Raw genomic sequence first — 21,793 nt, forward strand, 5'->3', positions numbered from 1 at the left:
CTTATGCAGGGACCTAATACTTTATTCAGCAAATATAACAGCTGTCATATAACCCAGTACTCTCTAGCCCTTCCCTGCTCAGTGCTAGTTATGAAATGATTAGTAGCATATTGTGTACAACAGATGTTCTTCATTTGTTTGAGTCATGTCTAACTCTTCATGACCCTGTTTGGGGTTTTCTTGGCAAAGATACTAGAATGGTTTACCATTTCCTTCTCCAGCTCATTTTACTGATGAGGAAACTGAGGCAAACAGGGTTAAGTCACCTGCCCAAGGTCACATAGCTAGTAAATGTCTGAGGTCAGATTTGAACTCAAATTTTCCTGACTGTAGTCATGGCAGTCTATCCACTGCACCAACTGGCTGCCTCGTGTACAATAGAAGTTGACTGAAAAAAGAAAGGGGGACAACATAGTAGGATAGGAAGCTGGGGTTAGTCATAGATGCTAGTTGTATTCATCAATTCATGTACAGATAGATAGATAGATAGATAGATAGATAGATAGATAGATAGATAGATAGATAGGATAGATATAGGATTATAGCTGTAGAGCTGGAAGGGACCTCAAAGGACATCTGGTTTAGCTCTTGAGATTGTCGCATAAAAGCCACTGTTTAAGTACATTACATTGCCATAGTAATTACTTTGGAATTTCAGTCAGTATATAAGGCTGAATACTTTTAGTTAGTGTTTGCTCTTAAATTTTGTCAATTTGCTAAGTTAGTAGAATTTTTTGGATGCCTATCTTTTTCTAGTTTGTAAGCACTAGAATTATATCATATGGAATTTCATAAAAATTCTGGAAGGTTTTGAGCTTCTCTAATTTAAAGTTTAGTAGGTGGCTTGGAGGCAACTAAGTGGCTCAGTGGAGAGACCACCAGGCCTGGAGTCAGGAAGACATAAGTTCCAGTCTGGCCTCAGACAGCTGTGTGACCGTGGGCCAGTTGTTTAACCTCTATTTGCCTTACTACACTGGAAAAGGAAATGGCAAACCACTTCAGTTTATTTGACAAGAAAACCCTATGGACAGCATTGGTGTGCTTTGGTCCACAGATTCATGAAGAGTTAGACACAACTTAACAACAAAAGCTTTTTAGCATAATTTTTATTGTTTCTGATGCTCTTCTGCTATCATTTCTGTACTCTGCTCTTATTAACATAAATAAATTTGAAACTTAAAACTAATCAATAATACTGTATTTTCCATACAGTCTTTTTACTGTCACTACTTTATGCAAATGTAAACTGCCTGAGGGCAAAAAAATTGGGAGGAATAATTAAAATTTTGTTGTTCTAATGAATACTTGATATAGGAACTTCCTTCTTTGTTACAGATCAGATACTGATCTACAATTTCTAGTCTTTGAGAGATTCATAGGATACTGAGAGGTTAAGTGACTTGCCCCTGGTCACATAACTGTATGAGTCAAAGGTAAAATTTGAACCCAAGTCTTTCTGACTCTAAATCTGGAACTCTATCCACCATGCTATGCTATGTAGCATATAGTAGGTATTTAATAAATGCTTGTTCAATTGCATGTGCTTTTCTTGTCAATAAGTTGTTTTCTGTAACAGGATCTGTTCTGAGTTAATACTTTAAATAAGATTCCATGACAAATTGGCAATCTGACCAAATGCTGATAAGCATTTCTGATAGTGCTCACTCATATGTGAAAGCTAAAAATCATTGGAGGTTGTGAGATGATAGGATCAAGGACTCAGAGCAAAAAGGGAACTTACTGGTTGTCAGGTCCAACCCTCTAATTTTGTAGACTGAGGAAACTGGGGCACAGAGAGCTTACATGTCTTGTCCAGGGTCACACAGCTAGGAAATCTCTGAGGTAGTATTTGAAGTTTGGTCTTCCTGACTTTAAGTCCAGTGCTCTATTCACTCTGCCACCTACTAGTTACTTTCTGTGGTGTACTAATTAAAGAATCTTCTTGGTAGACATTTAGATTAGAAAAGTAACATTTGCAGTGATATTTTGATATTTTCCCAGGTGACTTTTTTTAAATAGCAGCCATATCTTTAGATTCATATTCTTTACTAAAGTGAGAAACAGCCTTAATATGTTAGCATCATGGATTTAGAGCTAGAAGATACTTTTGAGCTCACCTAGATTAACCCCTCCATTTTAAAGAGGAGGAACTAAGGCCTTATTTTACTAAGTTTTGACAAACCTTGCTTCCTTTCAAATAGGAAATGTTCCTCCAAATTGGCCTTGCAGAGACATATGGGTATACACGCTGGAGTTAAGCCTTTCCATTGCCAGCACTGTGACTATAAAACAAGACTGAAGGCTTCATTGATACAACACATGCGGATCCATACTGGTAAGCCAGTAGTTTTTCATCTGCCTGCTTGAGCTGCCTTTCAACGACAATAGTCCTTTAAATCCTTTCCTTAAGTCATGGTTTTCTATAGAGAGCCAGTCCTTTTACAGTAGGTGGTGCTCTTGTGCTATATTATAGTACTTAGAACAGGCTTCTTTTTTTTCTTAATTTTTTTTCTTTTTGGTCTTTCTCTTTAATGCAGTGACATGATAGAGTTTATGGCTTTGCCTAAGGGAGCAACAGCTGGGTACTTTGAAAGGTTGTTTTCTACTTTTCTCTTTTGCTTTATCTTCCTACCTCTGACAGCTATCTAAATCTTGCCTTTGCTATAGGTGGGAGCCCACGTGAAATTACTTAAGTGCTTTAGCTTTTAAATTCTGATTCTGAGTTCTGCCTGAGACCCTAGGATCAAGGGTCTTTCTTTCCCTTTTCATACAGACCTATAAATCCTAAAGGCTTATTTGTGGTGGCTAGTATCTCCTTTTACTTTTTACCTCTTCTAACTCTCCTGTCCTTTATTCTCACATGGGAAATTAGCATTGTGTTAGTGCTGGGAGGGATATTAGGAGCTCTAATCCAAACCACTCATTTTACAGATGAAGATGCTGAGGCCCAGAAAGGTTGTGTTGCTTTTTTGCTTTGTTTTGGTTTGGTTTTTTTGGCAAAGCAGTTGCGGTTAAGTGACTTAGCCAAGGTCACACAGCTAGTAAGGGTCAAGTATCTGGTCTGAGACCAGATTTGAACTCAGGTCCTCCTGACTCTGGGCTGGTACTCTATCCACTGTGCCACCTAGCTGCCTCATGTTGTTTTTTAAGATAAAACTTATTAATATGTTTTGTTTTTATATCATCTACCATTTCCAGTGTATCCCTCTTCTCTTTCCCTTTTAGAGAGCCATCCTTTAAAGAATAAAAAAGAGGAAGAAAAATCCATCAAAACTAACCAACATGGTGAAAAAGTTATATGCAGTGTTCCACACCTACAGTCCTCACCTCTGCAAAGATGTAGGGGGTGGTACTTTCTCTTATCTCTTTTTTGAGGCCAAGCTCAGTCAATCCTTATGATTTTGAAGCATTAAGTTATGTTATTTTGTTGTTGTCTAGAGTGGTTAAGAGAGTTGCAGAAAAGTAGAATTAGGTCTCCTACTAATATTGTGGTCCTCTTTCTCTTCTACCATGCTCCTCCAAAAGCTTAGCTTTGAAGAGTTGGGATTTTTGTTTTAAAATTTTCCTGCCCAAAGTGGAAATATCAGTAGTTTTAGCATAAATCCTATGGGCCAACTTTACCCAAAGTAACCATTTCTACCTTCCTAGCAAATTATTTCCTTCTACTCTGAAAAAGGCTGGTCCTCTGCTCTCTATAATTAAAATGAGGTGGGGTAACCATAACCATAACCATAACCAGATGGTCAGAAATAATGGATGTGAAAGTTTAAAAACTTGTAAGCTTTATACACATATAAAGTGATGACATCTTGCTCATTTCTTAGTATCCTCTGCATTTTTCACAAAAACAAGCACTTAATAAATTTTTTTTCCCATTCATTTATCTTTTGTGTCTTTGGAGAATCTTCAGTTACTTAGCCAGTAAACTTGTTTCTCTGAAGATAAAGAGTCATAGAATTTTAGTGCTGGTAGCTTTTGACAGCCATTATAGATAATCTCTTCTTCCTTTCCACTAGCAATGATATATCACATTTATACAGCTCTATCTATCTCCTGACTCCACATTCAGTGCTCTTTCTTGCATATCAGAGTGCCTTTCAAAATATGAATTATTATTATTGTCACTAGGCACTTTTTAATGTTCATTTAACCATCTATATGATGATGTATACTAGGCTTTAAAAGAATAGCAGCTTTTTGGAAAGTCCATAGTGGCTCAAAAAGTGAATGGGTTAAGTTACTTATTCACTTCTGCTGTGAATTCTCCTTGCCCACTTTTTGGCCCACGAGGAATGCTCTTTAAGCCCCATTCTCATGGTCCTGAGAAAGGGCATCTTGTTTTCTTCCTTATCTTAGTGGTTTGGTTGAAAGGAAAAGGCAAGTTCTGACATGACGGCCAGCCACCTTGGCACAAGAAAGTGCCAGCTTACATGAATTTGCCTGAGTTCCAGGTGTTTCAAAGTAGGTTTAGATCAAGGTATGTTATTAACTCTTCCACACACCTTTCCCATGTCAGCAAACAGAATAGAAATAGTTAAATCTACCCAACAGCTGAAGTATCATAGTATAACTAAGGCACAACTTTTTGAGGAAGGTAACAGAATTTAGGTATGTGTTATAGTCTGCCTTTTTCTTTTTTTAAAAGTACCTTTTTCTATAGTTACCGACATTTGGGGAAATGGTTCATTTCCCCAAATGAAAGGCATCTGCCTTAGTTTAAAAGGTATGAGGTTGGATCTTTTGAAGAACTTTTCATTTCAGGAACAGGTTTCATTTGCTTTGTTTCACATAATGCTGAGTTTTCTGTTAGAGAGCCAGGACTCTGTTTCATTGGTGTTGCTGGGTTTGGGGGATTGTTTGAGATTTATGTTTATGGAAACATTTCCATGGTTACACCCACTTCCTTCTTCCTGATGAAAAAAAGTGGCAGTCATAGAGTTCTTGGATTACCACACAGTGCAGTGTCTTTTTAATCTAGCTTCATATAGGATTTTTAGACATTCCAGGCACTGGCCATTTTAATTTTTCTCTTTTAAAGAGTATTGCTTTCCACACTCAGAGAAAGAAATATGGAGTCTGAATGCAGATGGAAGCATACTATTTGACCTCTTTTTCCTTTGTTGTTTTGTTTTATTGCTTCATTCTCCTGGTTCCTCCCATTAGTTCTAATTGCTCTTTGGGAAAATATGCTTAACATGAATGTATATGTAGAGCCTATATTGGATTGTATGCTGTCAGGGGTGGGGGTGGGAAGAAATGGGAGGGGGAGAAAATTTAAAACTCAAAATCTTATGGAAGTGAATGTTGAAAACTAAAAATAAATACATTTTTTAAAAAAGAATATTGTGGTGTTAAAAACCACAGAGTTGGATGATATAAAGTGAACAAGAGGTTGTCTTCCATGAATGACTGACCTAAGCCTAATTTGAACAAATATTTCTATAATATGCTCTGAATTTAATTCCTCTTATGGTATAATTTTTTCTGATGCATATAACACTAATTAGCCACTTCAGACAACATTTGTATACTTAAACAGATAGTAAGGTATCAAAAAAAGGCCTGGCTAAAATACTCTCCAGTTAATAAAAATATTTTCTATTAGTAGAGAATAATAAACAAAGGTACTTTTTATTCTTAAATACATTTTATTTCTTTTATTTTTTACCCCACCAGAATTTTGCCCTGTAGCTTTCCTCATATCTTCTCCCAGAGAATTGTTTTATATAATAGGATTTTTTTAAAGAAAAAAAGGAATAAAGGAAAAAAGATGAGCAAAACTGATAACTAAATTGGAAAAAGTCTGAAAATGTGTGCAGTATTCTACATCCATGGACCTCCCACCCCTGTAAAGGACTGAAGTGAAATTGTTTTCTCATATCTCTTTTTTGGAACAATGTTGCTTCTTTATATTTTGCAACATTCACTTTGATTGTTTTGTGTTGGTTGTTCTTTTCACTTACATTGTTATAGTCCCTGTGTATGGTATTTTCTTAGCTCTGATTATCATGTCAGATTCCTGTACCAGTAATTGTATACATTAGAAACATAATAAAAATGTTAACGATATAAAAATGAAATAATATTTTATTCTAGGGTCAATAGGAAGGCACTGGAGTTTTAGTAGGGAAGTGACAGTCAAAATGTACTTGAGGAAAATCACTTTGGCAAGCTGGGTGGAGGATGGATTGGAGTGGAAAGAGGCTTGAGGCAAAGAGACCAATTATGTTTAGTTAGTATGTATCCATTTGGAGTTTATTGTTGTGTAAGATTCGAGTCTAAACTTAATTTCTGCCAAACTACTTTACAATTTTACCATAAATTCTTGTCAAAGAGAGTGTTCTTTCCCCTAATAGTTCATGTTCCTGGTGATTGTTGGCTATTCCAATAGTCCAGGTGAGAGGTAATGAAGACTCAAATGAGTATGGGGCTGTTAGTAGACAGAAGGGGTCAGATGAGAAAGGTGTTTTGAAGGTAGAAATGGCAAGATTTGATAATTGATTGGATATTAGAGAAAGTGAGTCATTAAAGATGACTGCAAGGTTAAGAACCTAGGGGATTGGAGGTTGTAGTGTCCTTGGCAATAATAGGAAAATTTTAAAGAGGGATGGGTTTGGAGAGAAATTAGGGTTGGATATATAGATCATAGAGATAAACAGAGCTCCCATGGCTGTCATGATCAAAGAGACATTATGCAGAGACATGTGGTGGCAGGAATTTGCCTATGCTTTGTAACACTTAGGTCAGGTTAGGTTATATCACTCCTGCCCTGAATACCTCATGACTGGTGCAGCCATGGAAGGCCAATTGTGAGAGGAAGAAGAATGGGATAGTGTAGATGTGTTGGATACAGAAAATTGGGAGGATAAGATGTAATCCATTTCTCCACCCTGTGTAGTTGATCACCCACCCCTTGGGGTCAAGCCAAGTCCCTCATTTTAGACTCCTATTTTAATAAACATATAAAAAACCTTTATGATATGCATATTATTAGTATGTAAATAGCTTTAACCAGAGCAATTGTATTTTTTTGCACAAATTCTCAAATGTATCTGGTCTCTTTTTTTGTGTGTTTTCTTCAATGATGCAGCTCATCCATGCTGTCCATTCCGTCCACTCCTATTTTCTACGTCCTTCCATAAATTTGCTGCAGTGGTTCCGCCCAGCACACTGGAACTGTCTTTGATTTCTCTTGAAATGTCAAAGATAGCCAGTGAAAGACACAGGATATCCATTAGTTATTTCTTTGCTCTTACATTTTCTATGTAGTTCCTTGTTTGTTATGGGTTACAACCTGTTGTTCTTTCCATTGGCTTCTGAGAGATCCTCAATTTTAATTCTTTGGAGAATGTAGTGTTACACTATTAATAGCAGTTATACAGTACTGATAGAATATTGGCACTTAAAAGATAGGTCTTCATTCTACCAAGAAATTTGGGCTCATGAAAGAGGCACTATAATTCTCCATAGTCAGTCAAGCTTGCTTTTCTCTTCCTATTTAATTATGTACTCAGCTTTTCCATTTGCAGTGTTTATCTAGTATATATTACATGTTTGTGTGTATTCTGATGAATGAATTCTAGAAACTCTCCAACTAAAAGACTAGAGTATCTTTAAAAAGGTGACAGTTATGATCCCAAAGCAATAACAGCAAATAGGTAAGCTAAAACAGGGAAACTGTATATCATGTTCATAGATACCACAGACAATAAAACAACATAAGTACTCAATGCACATGCACCAACTGGTCCATCAAATGGAAATCCAATCCATCCAATGGAAATGCCCATCAGATTGCATGGAGGAAGACAGCAAAACTATGATAGTTATGGATCTTGGTGTTCCTGTTTAAGACCTGGTTTATGATGTCGCATTTATCAGTGTCTTTCTGTAAGTGAATCTACATTTCTGGCTGTCTTTGGTCTTTTAATAAAAATTTATGACAGTTTTCCCAAGGTATTACTAGTTTGGGAGATCAGTTCTTATATAAATACTTCCTTTTCTTTAAAACAATGACTAAATAACGATGTCCAAAAACTTCTTTGTGTCAGCCTAGAAATCACATTTGAAGACAGAACTCTGAACAGTCTCTGGGCTGCTGCTGATAGTATGCAGTGGCTCCCCTTTTTTATATTCTGCTACAAACAGGTTCATCTATCCCAAAGTTCATCCTTGGGCTCACACACTAGACTACATTTTTCCACTGGAATCTCACACTCCAGTTCCATAAGCCCATGCAGAGGCCGTAGGTGTTGTTCCCATGCTTCCTAGGGGTAAGAGAACAGGATGGGGGAATAGGCTGAGGGAAGAACTTAGGGACTGACATCACCCACCTTCTGATACATATTCTATGATTTGTAAATCAATTGCTGGATGCCATCACAATTCTGTCACATCTCATCTATTTATGATTTAATCCAGTGACTTTTCCCATCTTTGTTTTTTTCTAGCTCAGCATTTACTTTCTATATGAACGTATTCAGGACAATGATGTTAGAGTCCAAAGATCTAGTTATAGATCTTTTCCATCTTTTGTCTGTTTATTGTCTTCTTTCCATCTTTATCCTTTTTAAAAAAAGAGTATTATTTATAACATTCTTTTAAAACATTTTTTTGAGTTCCAGATTCTCTCTCTAGACCTCCTCCATCCACTGCAAAGCATGCAATTATCCCCCCCAGTTCTGCTCACTTCACTTTGTATCATATAATTATTGCCAGGTTTTTCTGAAACCATCTGCTCATCATTTCTTTATAGTACAATAGTATGCCATCACAATCATATACCACAGTTTGTTGAGCCATTCCCCAACTGATGGCATCCCCTCAGTTTCCAATTTTTTGCCATCATAAAAAGAGCTGCTATAAATATTTTTGTACAAATAGGACCTTTTCCTTTTTCCTTGATCTCTTTGGGATACAGACTTAGTACTGGTATTTGTGCCAGAAATTTTCTCTGCCATTATCTCTTTCTTCAACTCTTCTAGGGATTCTTATTGGGTTGGGTCCAGTCAGCATTTTTCTATGAGGCTTCTTCATTGCAGCAGTTTTCAGAGTTAGTTCTGAAGGTCTTCAGGTTTCCAGTGCTTTCAAGGTGGTGTGATCTCACCCTGATCTTTTGTTTGCTCTGCCACTTCAGAATTCAATTTGAGGTATGATTTTAAAGTTATTTGGAGGTGAATGTTGGGAGAGTTCAACTGACTTGTTGCCTCTACTCTGCTATCTTGACTCTGCCCCATCTTTATCCCTAAATGCCCTTAGAATGACTGGTTAGTTGAATCACTTGCCAGGTTTCTTAAAAAAAATTTTTTTTTAATCTGTCATTGCTCCTCTCTGCTTTATGAGATGATACTACTGAAACTCTTTTGCTATTCATCTCCATAAGATTTTATAGATAAGTAGAATTCTCTTCTAAATTGTTGTTGCCATTGGCTGCTACATCTCTCTTTCAGGCAAGTAAGTCAAGTGTTGCTGTTTGAAATGGTGTTTAGGCTTTTTGATACCCTTGCCATGGCAATTTATTTCAATTTAGATTTCCATGTGACATTGTTGTAATTGAGGTTGTACTAGGTGAAAGATGAAATGACTGAGGAAACAAAGGTTTGAGCTTCCAAGTGTATTGATTTCTCAAGCAGTGCATGCCAATTGCATGACAAATTGGTACTAGTAGCCTTTCTCAGCTTTCGCATTGGACCCCAAATACAGAGGGAGACAGATTATTATACATTAAAAACAATTAATCAGAGACCGATTAATTAAAAGAAAACACCAAGATACAACATTAAGTTAATCTGATTTCTAATTGGAGGAAAGATTTGAGACTTTCCAAGTTGGGAGGGGGAGAACAAACAGGTACAATTCCCTGAAATCAGAAAAAGAGTTGTCCCACTTTCCCCAAGTGTCTGTGAACAGTCAAAACTAATTGATCGATATGGGTGTAGTTTTCAGATATGAAATATGGTTTGCTTGAGATGTATAGTTGTGAGAAAATTCCTTGTGTCAGTCTTTGGATCTGACCGGGTTTCTGATCAGCTTAACCTGAATCCTTAGTTAAGGATCTCTAAGCAGCAGGTAGAGGTGGTCCAATTTCCCAGTCACATAGGGCTGGGTTCAAACAGTGCAATAAAGTCCTGTCACAATTCCCACAGTTGAATAAAATCTTCTCATAAGACAGAAATTGGAGTAGATCCGTAATTGAATAGAAAGGGAACTGAGCTAGCTCTAGAGTTGTGTCAGTGTGGTTCACTCAATTCCCATCACACCTTGCTGCTCCAGTCACCTCAGTTCCCTCAGTATCTTAAGTCCCTTCTTATTTTCATATTCCATTTTTTGTACAGTGATCAAATTGGTGGACTAAACTGTATACAGACTGCTTATTAAAAAATGATACCCACATTTGCAATGAGTAGTTTCCTGTAAGTATAATCATGTTCACTTTTTTTTGTAATGTTATTAGGTGCTTACCTTATCTAGCACCTTCCTTTTCTTTTCTCAAAGAAAGTATTTATAACATATGGGTGAAATTTCTGTGTAACTTGTGACTCTTTCATTACTTATTTCAGATTCCTATTTTTAAAGTTACTTTTCACCATTTTTACCTATTCTTGCCTTTGTATTGAAGTTACGATTATTATAATATCAATATGCTGATTTAATTTGAGGAATTTTGAGTGCTTTATAGAATTTGTATACCTCTTCATCCTCAGTATCAGATAATGATGCATAAACTTCTGTGATTTTCATGGTGGTATTTTTGTAAATACTTATTAAGTAATGCAATATACAATGACAAAATATCCCATGGAATGATGTTTGTTGTTGCCTTTGTTTGCATAATAAATGCCGAACCCTTTTTTTAAATTAAGAAGAACCTGTGTGGGTTGATCACATGGTAATTACTTCTTTGGCCATGAGGACTCATTAAGTACATTTCATTTAAAATTTTTTAAAATTAATAATAATTTTTCCAATTAGACATCAAGGCAGTTTTCAACATTCATTTTTTGAAAGATTTTGAATTCCAAATTTTTCTTCATTCCTCTTTTTCTCCTCCCTCCCCAAGGTAGCAAGCAATCTGATATAGGTTATACATGTGCAATAATGTAAAACATTTCTACGTTAGTCACATTGTGAAAGAAGAAACAGAACAAAAGGGGAAAAAAACATGAAAAAAATGAGGATAGTATGCCTTGATCTGCGTTCAGACTTTATCAGTTCTTTCTCTGGATGTAGATGGCATTTTCCATCATGAGTCTTCTGAAATTGTCTTGGATCATTGTATGGCTGAGAAGAGCTAAGTCAATCATAGTTGATCATCACACAATGTTGATGTTATTGTGTATAATGTTCTCCTGGTTCTGCTCACTTCACTCGGCATCAGACCATATAAGTCTTTCCAGGTTTTTCTGAAGTCAGTCTGTTCATCATTTCTTATAGCATAATTTTTCACTACATTCGTATACCACAACTTGTTCAGCCATTCCCAGTTGATGGGCATCCCCTCAACTTCCAATTCTTTGCCATCACAAAGAGAGCTGCTATGAATATTTTTGTACATGTAAGTCCTTAATAAATTTCATTTTATGGTTTTAAAGGTTTAAAGTTTTAAAGTGATTCAAAGCATTCCTCCTTGACTTCATCTTTGCTCTAGATTTTATTCTTTCCTATTTCTAGATAACTTCTTCTCATCTTTCATCTCCTTATCTTGAATCTTTCTCTTTCTCCTAGAGCCTTTCTCCTGTGTCTTTAAACACATGTAGATCTACCTTTCCTTAAAAAATAAAATAAAATCCTCTTGGTCCTACTGCTCTCTAATTTCTATTTCTCTATCTTTTATTATCAAATATCTTGAGTGAGGTGAGTGGGCTATAGCTGCTGCCTCCATGTCTATCTAATCCTCTAAAATGAGGTTTGCATTCCTAGTGCTATTGAAATTGCTCTTTGAACAATAAATTGGCTTTTTTAAGTCTCATTTTCCTGGATCTTTTGGTGTCATTCAGAATTTTAAAACTACCTTTTTCTTGAAACTGTTTTCTACTTTGGCTTTAGTGCCATACTAATTTTTCTTCAACCTCTTTTCCTATCCCTATCTCTAATTGTAAGTGTCTTAGACCCAGGGATCAGTCCATACCTTATCTTTTGCTTCAGCTCTCACCTCTTTATCAGTGATATTCACATTTTCATCTTTAGCAGTCTTTTACTCCAGCTTCCAGTTTGAGGGTTTTCAGCTTTCTTATAAAATATTTCTATTTTGTTAGCTTACCATAACGTTAAACTCATTTTGTCCAAATCTAACCTGCTTTTCAGAAGCTAAGTGTAGCCCGTATTTGGATATGTGTAAAAATAAAATTCAAGGCAAAATCCTGAATATCACAGAATGATTTTAACTAATAGTCATTTTGAGCATATTCGTGATGTTTTTATCTTTAGATGTATGGTGATCAGAAGTATAATCAGCTTAATTCCCAAGTGATTAAACTATTAATTTCCAAATGATTCAACTATACTAAATTGTTTTATTTCCTTGAAAAGCAAATAGGAAAAGTCCACGGAACTGATTTATTATTCAAGACATCTGAGTTTCTAATAGTATTGATGGCATTTGCCCCAAAAGATATTGTGGCTATTTAGGAATCCCTCCCTCCATCCCTTCCTTCTTCCATCTTCCTTCCTTCCTTCCTTCCTTCCTTCCTTCCTTCCTTCCTTCCTCCCTTCCTTCCTTCCTCCTTCCTCCTCCTCCTCTCCCTCCCTCCCTCCTCCTCCTCCTCCTCCTTCCTTCTTCCTTCCTTCCTTCCTTCCTTCCTTCCTTCCTTCCTTCCTTCCTTCCTTCCTTCCTTCCTTCCTTCCTTCCTTCCTTCCTTTTTCTTCCTTTTGGAATTATTTTGCAGCAATGTTCAGTAAGAGCTAAACCACTTTCCTTCTATTAGTTCTAATTCTTACTTACAACATCACTAATGTGAAAATATGTTTAATAGGAATGTATATGTGTAGCCTATATCGGATTGTGCACTATCTTGGGGAGGAAGGGGGAGAAAAATTTAAAGCTCAAAAGCACATGGAAGTGATTGTTGATAAATCAAAATAAATTAATTTTAAAAAAAGAGCTAAACCACTTAAACTTTCTTCCAGTTCTGATCCTCTAAAATATTAGAATGCAATATATTATTTCCATGTTGAAGAGCTGATATTTTGTATGTAATTGACCTCTCCATTTGTGGCTTTACATATCTCAATAGGTGAAAAACCTTTTAAGTGTGAAATTTGCTCCTATGCCTCAATTGATGCCAGTTCCCTGCGCAGACATTTTAGAACCCACACACGGGAAAGGCCCTACAAATGCCAGCTTTGTTCATATAGTAGGTAAGTTTACAAATTTCTCATTTTTCAAGGAAAAAAAATTAAGTAAAGTAAGAGTCAAGACTCTCTGTGTTCCTGGCAAGAAGAGATAAGAGGGCCAGTCATATATGTATGTTTATACCAGTAGCAAAATTATTAGTTTCTAGTGCGCTATGCACGACAGTTTATGTTATTAGAAAATTCTCTCTATTTTAAGAGAATACCCTTTCTGTTGTTTTCACAGCTGTTCTCATTGCTTCCCCTACGGCTGTGTCCTCTAGAAATACTGAAATGAGTAACTAAAGGGTTATGATTCTCCTATGATAAAATGAAGTGTTTGAAGTTGGCTATACTATGCTACTTGCTGTAAGATGGGGGGATTATGGAAAAGATATTTTTAAAGAACTTTTGTTCCATGTGTAGGGGAAAGATAATTTTTATGTTTTCTGTATTTGACTTTCTTGTAATGATGTTTCTACCAATTCTGCTTTTAAATTTTAATTTTTCCAAAAACTTAAGAACAATTTCATAGTTTGAACAGTTTCATAGTTCAGATAGTTTGATACAAATAGATATAGATATAGATCTATACACACACACTGTGTGTGTGTGGGGGGGTGTTTATGTGTGAGAGTGAACTTCTGAATTAGGCAGAAAATTCATATATATGTAATAAAGTTTTATTTAATGTAATATCTGAGAGAAGCTAATGTCTAGCAGAGAAAGGTCATTAGATAAATTACGAATCAGAATTTCTGTCCTTTTGTGCAAGATTTAAGATCTGTCACGATTACAAGAATCTGAATGTATTTGGAATTTTATCCCTAAGAGGACATAATGGAGTAAAACACATAATTAATAGTTATAACCATGATTGTACTCACCCGTAAAACAGATGAAGTTAGCAACAAACTAGAAGGCAACATCCAACAATGAATTTACAAGAAAATTTAAAAACATATGAAGTCAGTCACACAGAGTAAAAATGAATGACCATGGGGGCAGCTAGGTGGTGCAATGGATAGAGCACTGGCCTTGGAGTCAGGAGGACCTGAGTTCAAATCTGTCCTCAGATACTTGACACTTACCAGCTTTGTGACCCTGGGCAAGTCACTTAACCCCATTGCCTAAAGAAAAAAAAATGATTGACCAGAGAAGAATTATCATACTTGAAAGAAATTGAGAAAAGCTGGTGTACCCTCCATGATCTTAGACAAGGCAACAGGAAAGATAGAAATGGTTAAAAGAGATAAACAGGGAAAACTATATTAGACTTAAAGCACCATAGATAATATATATGCAACAGATGTCATAATATCTAAATACTTTATTTTTTTAAAATTTTTTTGGCAATTGGGGTTAAGTGACTTGCCCAAGGTCACACAGTTAGTGTCAAGTATTTGGTCTGAGGCCAGATTTGAACTCAGGTCCTCCTGACTTCAAGGCCAGTGCTCTATCCACTGCACTACCTTGCTGTTCCATATCTAAATAAAGAAAAACTAAATTATAAGGAGAAAAAGGCATCCAAAAAACAGATAAGGTCCTGAATAGAATCTTAGAAAAGCTAGATGTGGCAGGTCATGGTTGATTGCAAAATGAGAATAGAAAGGAACATTAGTATGTCTGAGTTGTATGTGATGCCTTTATAAAAACAGAATTGTTTAAACAAAAAAGAATTGATGACTCAAAGAAGAAATTATAAAAAACAATAGCTAATTTCCTCAAGGAGAATAACAGTGCAACAACAGAACAAAATATTTGGATGCAACCTAATATTGTTAAGGGAAAAATTCATATCTCTTAAGCACTTTCATCAGCAAATGAGTAAACAGTTGATCAATGAATTTAGTGTGCAACTAAAAAAAAAGTAGAAAAGCAACATATCCTAAAACCCTAATTTGAACACACAGAAAAAATTCTAAAATTCAAAGAGATAAAATTGAAAATAAAAACCCTTTGAATTGATAAGCAAAACAGTGTATTGGTTTTCCCCCAAACCCTAATAAACTCTTGGGTATTCCAAAATTGTTTTGCCCAGTTATATGACAAAAAAAAACCTGATAAATAAAATAGATGACTATTTACAAAAATATAAAATGTCTAAATTAGCAGGACAAACAATCCCAGAAAAAGAAATCAAATAATCCGTAAAGGAACTCCCAAAGATAAAATAACTTGACCAGATTATTTATAAATCATTCAAAGGATAATTTCAGTATTATATAATTATTTGCAAAAATAGTGAAAGAAGATATCCTACTATAATCCTTCAAATGAAACAAATGTGGTCCTCATACCCAGTCCAGGGACAAGTAAAGCAGAGAAACAAAACTATAGACTAATATCCCAAAAGAATATAGGGCACAAAATAATAGCAAAGAGGTTTCAACAATATGTTTAAAAGATTATGCAGGCTCTCCAGGTTGGAGTTCCTCCAGGAATGCAGAGTTGTTTCAGTATTAGGAAAACTATAAATATAATTTTTTATAATTCCATAAATTTTAATCATTTATATTAGAAGTAATTACAGTTAACCCACTAGATACATTACAAAACAAATGCTGAATTTGCCACATATAAATAGTTCAAAGTTGTGAGAACTAAATAAACATGAAAAGAAGAGGGTGATATTTTGATTGAATTCTAACATGTTAATAATCACCTTGCACAACCTACTTTATTTCGTGATGAATAAATGTCTAAAAGTTAAGGTAGAGGCAAGACAGTCTCTCGTCTCAAAAAGCAGGTGACCATTGTTCAGGGGGCAAAGAACATTAAATATTGTTAGTTTTGTGAGTGGTAGTTTAATGAATTGTCATTCATTGAATTTTAGAGGACTGTGGCCCTTGATATCATCAGGTGGAGTTCCTGATTTTTACATATGTTGAAACACCCAGAATGGTTGTGGTTTGCTAATAGTTGTCACATAGGTATTATTTTTGCTCTGCCTATGTGGCCCATGGCATTTTGTTTGATAATGTATAATGTTCCTCAGGGTACCTCTAAAGCAATCAGAAGTGGTCTGAAATTTTTAAAAATTTAATTGTTAATGGAAGTCAACATTTAAATTTGTTAAATTATTAGCAGTATACCTTTTTTTTCCCCTAGCAACCAGAAATCTTGTCTAATATGTGGTAAATGCAACACTTTGTGCTTGTACAAAAAATACAGACTCCTTGATCATGATTATACCAATGTTGAAGTCTCATTTTCAAAAAAATTCAGTGACCATTTAATGCCAGGCTTTTAAAAGTTAGAATCAGAGAACACTGATTTCATGAGTCTTTCAACTGTGTTGAGTGAAGATTAGATGTGGGCCAACCTGGCAAGCAGAGAAGACCAACAAAATCACAAATTAACCTTCTAAGTATACCTGAGTTTAGAACTAAATATTATATATCCTTTCCAGGATAAAGTATTTAGCATATGGATGTGCTAAATGACCTTGGTTCCTTGATGGGAAGTGCAAGACTTATGAAGTTTGGATGTATTTACAAAATCCAAAATTTAATATGGTATTTGATCTTCACGTAATTAGCCTGTTTTAGCCAAACTATTAATATATTTGTTTGAAAGGTATAAAAAAATGAAAATTTACTAATTTGCCATTGGGGCAGAGTTTGTTTATTAGCAGGGATATGTGCATTAGTTGGAGGGTAGTGGTCTTATTTCTTTGAACCCAGAAATTACACAGTAATTGAATATTTACCAAATTGCTGAATTTCTGTGTCCTCCATGGGACATAGAGTTAGATAAAGTTCTGCCCTGCATAATCAAGCTAAATTATAATATGCTATTTTAGTTTGTGTGACTGAGACAGTAATTGGCGTTTCTCAGACTTCTCAGTCAAAGTATACCTATAACATTCTGGTTCAGATTATAAAGTTTATTTTTTCTAAAGATTTTAAACAGCCACTAGTTCCAGAAAACAGAAATAGTTGTGCTTCCATTTTAAGAAAATTTCACAGTAAAGACTTACCCATTTTCTTTTTATTGCAGCATTCAGAAGAAGAGCCTGGACCTTCATGTACGACGACATCACACAGGCGAGACATTTGGCTGTAGTTTTTGCTGCTACTCCTCGCCTGATAAGCAGCTACTTCGGAAACATGTTAAAAAATACCACTTCAGTTTGGAAACTCCTTTGGCTGACACTTAACCAGATGTGACTCTCAAACTATTTCCACTGGATCATTGGATCCGTGAAATCTATATCCCTTGTGGAAGTCTTTCCAAAAGGGATGTCATTATAATAATACTCTCAAATTTTTACTAATTTCATCACCATGACCAGAGAGAATGCCTGTGACCAGACACTGAAGAGATAAGGATTTGTGACTATTTATACAATTTGGTACTGGTGAACTTTACAGAATGTTTAATAGGGTACAATGTAGTAGAAAAACACTGCTATTGGACTCCAAAGAGACCCAACTTTGAGTTTAGGCTGTGACATCTAATAGCTCGGGGACCTTGAACAAGTTACAATCTCTCTGAGCCTCAGTTTCCTTTTCTGTAAAATGGAGCTAATATTTGCACTATATATCTCACAGAGTTATTGTGAGGAAATTGCTTTTTAAACCTGAGATTGATAACAAATGTGAATTATCTTTACATCATCTATAATTCTCTGCTATTAGCTTCTTAGCATGCTCTGAGTTCTAAAGTATGTGGTAGAACAGGATTAAGTAGTCCCCCTCCCACCCCCACCCTTTACTACCTCCTGCTGTTTTCTGCGGTAGTTTAAAAAGAACATGGGAACTAAGCAAAATACCATTTTGGTAGTGTCAAACCCCAGGGCGGTGATTTAAAATGCCAGATGGCCAGAGTGCATTCACTGTTAGCATGATATTCGGCCCCATCCTATCAGAGTGAAAAAAGATACTTAAGAACCACTGACTAGTTATGTTCTAACTATTTATTACATGCAGATTATTCACTGTTACTCAGTGAAATAGTACATGCACAAAACATGCTAAAGGAAACATCCAATAAATCTGCTTCTACAAACTAAGTGGTCTCATTCCGTTATATATTTTGGGTATATTTGAAACTCAGATACCTATATGTTATTTAAGTCTTGGGAAAACCATCTATCAAGACTAAAATCAACAATGTGGCAAAAAGATTGTGTTTCTATGGTGGTCATAATTCTCAGAACGATCGAATTTTAGAGTTGTATGAGACCTCAGCAGTCATCTAGTCCAAACCATGCATGAAACCAATCCCCATTGTAACATACCCATCAAGTAGTTATCCAGCCTCTCCTTGAAGACTTCCAAAGAGAGGCACCCCATCTCCTTGAAGCTGTCCATCCCGCTTTTGGACAGTCCCAGTTGTTGATTTTTTCCTGATGTCGAATCTCGGTTTGCCTCTTTGCAGCTTCTACCTACAGCTGCAACTTTTGGCTTCTGGACTGAAGAGAACCTGTTTGATCTCCTATACAATATCCTCTTTTAACTACATGACTATAATTTTAATGCTCCCCCTTCCTCCCCTTATAATTCTTCTCTTCTCTTGACTAAACATTCCCCTAGCAAATCTTTGTAAGATATGGATTCAAGGCCTGTTGTCATCCTGATTGCCTTCCTCTGAACACTCCAATTAATCAGAGTTCTTTTTAAACTGTGGTGCTTAGAGCAGAGCATAATATTCCTGATGAAGGCAGAATACACTGTAATTACCATCTCCTTATCACTGGAATCCATGACCACCTTAGTGCAGCCCAAGTTCCCATTCATTTTTTTGCCTGCTATGTCACACTGCGGACTCATTGAGCTTACAGTCCACTAAAATGTCTTTTTCATCAAATGTTCTGACTATGCCTTTCTCTTATCCTTGTGAAATGGATTTCTTGAATCAAGTTTTACCCTTCACAACCCAGCCTCCTTCTTTCTATCTTTCTGTTCTTCTTGGACCTTATTCCCTGCCACGTAAGTATTCTTCAATCCAGTGACATTGGCCTCCTTTCTATTCTAGGAACAAGACACTCCATCGCTCAGCTCTGGGCATTTTCTCTGTTTCCCATGCCTTGAATGCTCTCCCTCCCTATCTTAACGTGCCAGCTTCTCTGCCTTTCTTTAAGCCTCAACTAAAAAGCCTTTCCCCAACTCCACTTAATTCTAATGCCTTTCCTCTTTTAGTTATTTTTCTATTTATCCAGCATATAGCTTGTCTGTATATATTTGTTTGCTTGTTATCTCCCCCATTTAACTGTGAGCTTCCTGAGAGCAGGAAGCCTCTTTTTGTATCTCTAGCACTTAGCATACATAGTACCTGGCACGTAATAACCACCTAATATTTATTTACTCACTGGTTCAGCAGTTACATCTCTCAGTTCTTTTTTTCCCAGAGGATTAATTCACTAATTAATGACTGAAATAGCTGCTTTGCTAGGTGATTGGGATTCAAGTGGAAAGAATGGAATAATTTATTCCAACAAAGGAGACAAATGAAGCTAAGTATTTACATATATATGCATGTATACATACATACAGAGAGAGAGAGAGAGAGAGAGAGAGCACAAGTGAGCTATGGTCCAGTCATCCCACCAGTTTCAGTGAGCTCTAAGAAGTAAACTTTGCTTCCTTGTGTTAGCACCTCTAGGTCTTCTTTATCAGTTGTGACTAGTGGTTTTACTATTGAAATTTGGGTTTCTCTCTTTGTAGCTACTCTATAGTACCTTACTTGGAAGGATATACATAGGAAGTCTTCCTTTCCCAGTCCCATCCCTTTTAGTTTGAAGCCCTTTTGATTAAATCTACAAGATACCTGGAAAGAGTTTTCTCTATATATTTTTTCAATTGATTATAAAATCTGTTTTTCTTCCACTCTGCTTCCCCCTGACACCTGATAGAGAAAAAAAAGCAAATCAAAACCTTCATAACACATTTACTTTGTCTAAGAAATGTCTCATTTTATACCAAACCTTCACCTCTGTTAGGGTGTGGGCAGCATATTTCATCATCAGTCCTCTGGAAACATGTTTGGTTCTTGGGTTGCTCAGAGTTATTAAGTCTTTGAAGGCAATCAGCCTTGGTACACTTTTCATCATTACCTTCTGATTAGAGGGTGGAGCCATGTGCTCCAAAACCTCCATTTAAGGAGGAATCCTAGGACAGTCAGCTCATGTCCCACCAGGACTTCTCCAGGCCCCTGTGCACTGCACCCCCTCCCCCCATTCCCTAATTTTCTGTTTTTGTATGTTGTCTTATCCCATTAGATTGGAAGCTCCTTGAGGGTAGGGATTAACTTTCTTTTCATTTGTATTTGTGTCTCCAGCTTTTAGCACAGTGCCTGGCACATAGCAAGGGGTTAATAAATGTTTATTAACTGATTTCAAAGTTATTTACTTTTGCAGTATTGTTATAGTACAAATTGTTTCCCTGGTTCTGTTCATTTCATTCTGTATCAGTACCTACAAGTCTACCCAGGTTTCTTTAAAGCTGTCCTTATGGCAAAACAGTATCCCATTACATTCATATACCAGAAATTGTTTAGTCATTTCCCAATTGATAGGCAACCCTTTTGTTTCCAGTTCTTTGCCACTACAAAAAGCTGCTATAAATACATACATAACGGACCTTTTCCTGTTTCTTTGATCTCTTTGAGCTATAGACCTAGTAATAGTATTGCTAGATCAAAGGATATGCGTAATTTAGTGACTTGGGGGCATGGTTTGAAATGGGCAAATACATTAACCAGTGTCTTACGATTCTTACAGAAGTGTTTTAAATTGATTTAGTGTGGCTAGTTAGAACCAAGAGAACGGCCTATGTCAATTCTTCCTGTTTCTAATTTAAGTTGAATAGAATTTAAATAATTCATCCATAGCCAACTAATACCAGCTGAGCAGCAAATAAGTAGACAGTGTCTGTGCTTGAGTCCTTTGTTGACAACTTAATGACTTGTTTAATATAACTGACAGATTCTGGCTTGCTTAGAAACGAGTACAAAGGTACCTTTCTCTGTGTTAATAAGGCTACAAATTATTTGTGCATATACATATATATATATGTGTATATATATACATATATATACATGGGTGCATATGTGTGTATTTACATACAATAACTCAAAATTTAGCAATTTGATAAATGTTCAATTACTGTGTAATCCTTAGATTTAAAAAAATGAGGTTATTGAGGCTGTTACCCTCCAAGTATCATAGGCTCTAATTAATGTTCATGTCCTTGCTATTTAAAAAAAAAGGCAGATTAAGAAATTGTTTTCTTATACCTCATCAGCTAAAGAAGCTGATAGTCTGTTTAGCTAACAGGCTATAAACTACTTAAAGATCAGATTCCTATGTATTAATATGATATTTCATGTAGTACTACCTGTGACCATAAAGTCCTTCCTATTCCCCTCAATTTCTGAGTCTCCCTCCCCATCTTCCAGTAATGGCTTCCAATGTTATAGAGATGTTATTTTCTTCCACCCCTCACTCCAGCAGTTCCCT

At 36.0% G+C, this 21,793-nt stretch overlaps 1 protein-coding gene across 2 annotated transcripts in view; it reads left to right on the top strand.

The window, feature by feature from the left end:
* The window catches only part of LOC110199116 (uncharacterized), a 56,003-nt gene extending 37,657 nt beyond the window's left edge, over window positions 1-18,346 (top strand). Inside the window, exons 5-7 of one of the 2 annotated variants that reach the window (XR_013486276.1) lie at window positions 2,202-2,335; window positions 10,335-10,412; window positions 13,233-13,312. Coding sequence is in view for 1 of the 2 variants with exons in the window: in XM_020973818.2 (XP_020829477.1) it covers window positions 2,202-2,335; window positions 13,233-13,356; window positions 17,332-17,491 (418 nt within the window). In the remaining variant the exon portion in view is untranslated. Of the gene's footprint in view, window positions 1-2,201; window positions 2,336-10,334; window positions 10,413-13,232; window positions 13,357-17,331 lie in introns of those variants that run through there. The other variant, XM_020973818.2, reaches the window with a different exon arrangement.
* The last annotated feature ends 3,447 nt before the right edge of the window (window positions 18,347-21,793 follow it).

Source organism: Phascolarctos cinereus, unplaced genomic scaffold (assembly GCF_003287225.1).
Source record: "Phascolarctos cinereus isolate Bilbo 61053 unplaced genomic scaffold, phaCin_HiC Scaffold_4;HRSCAF=312, whole genome shotgun sequence".
NCBI classification, from domain to species: Eukaryota; Metazoa; Chordata; class Mammalia; order Diprotodontia; family Phascolarctidae; genus Phascolarctos; species Phascolarctos cinereus.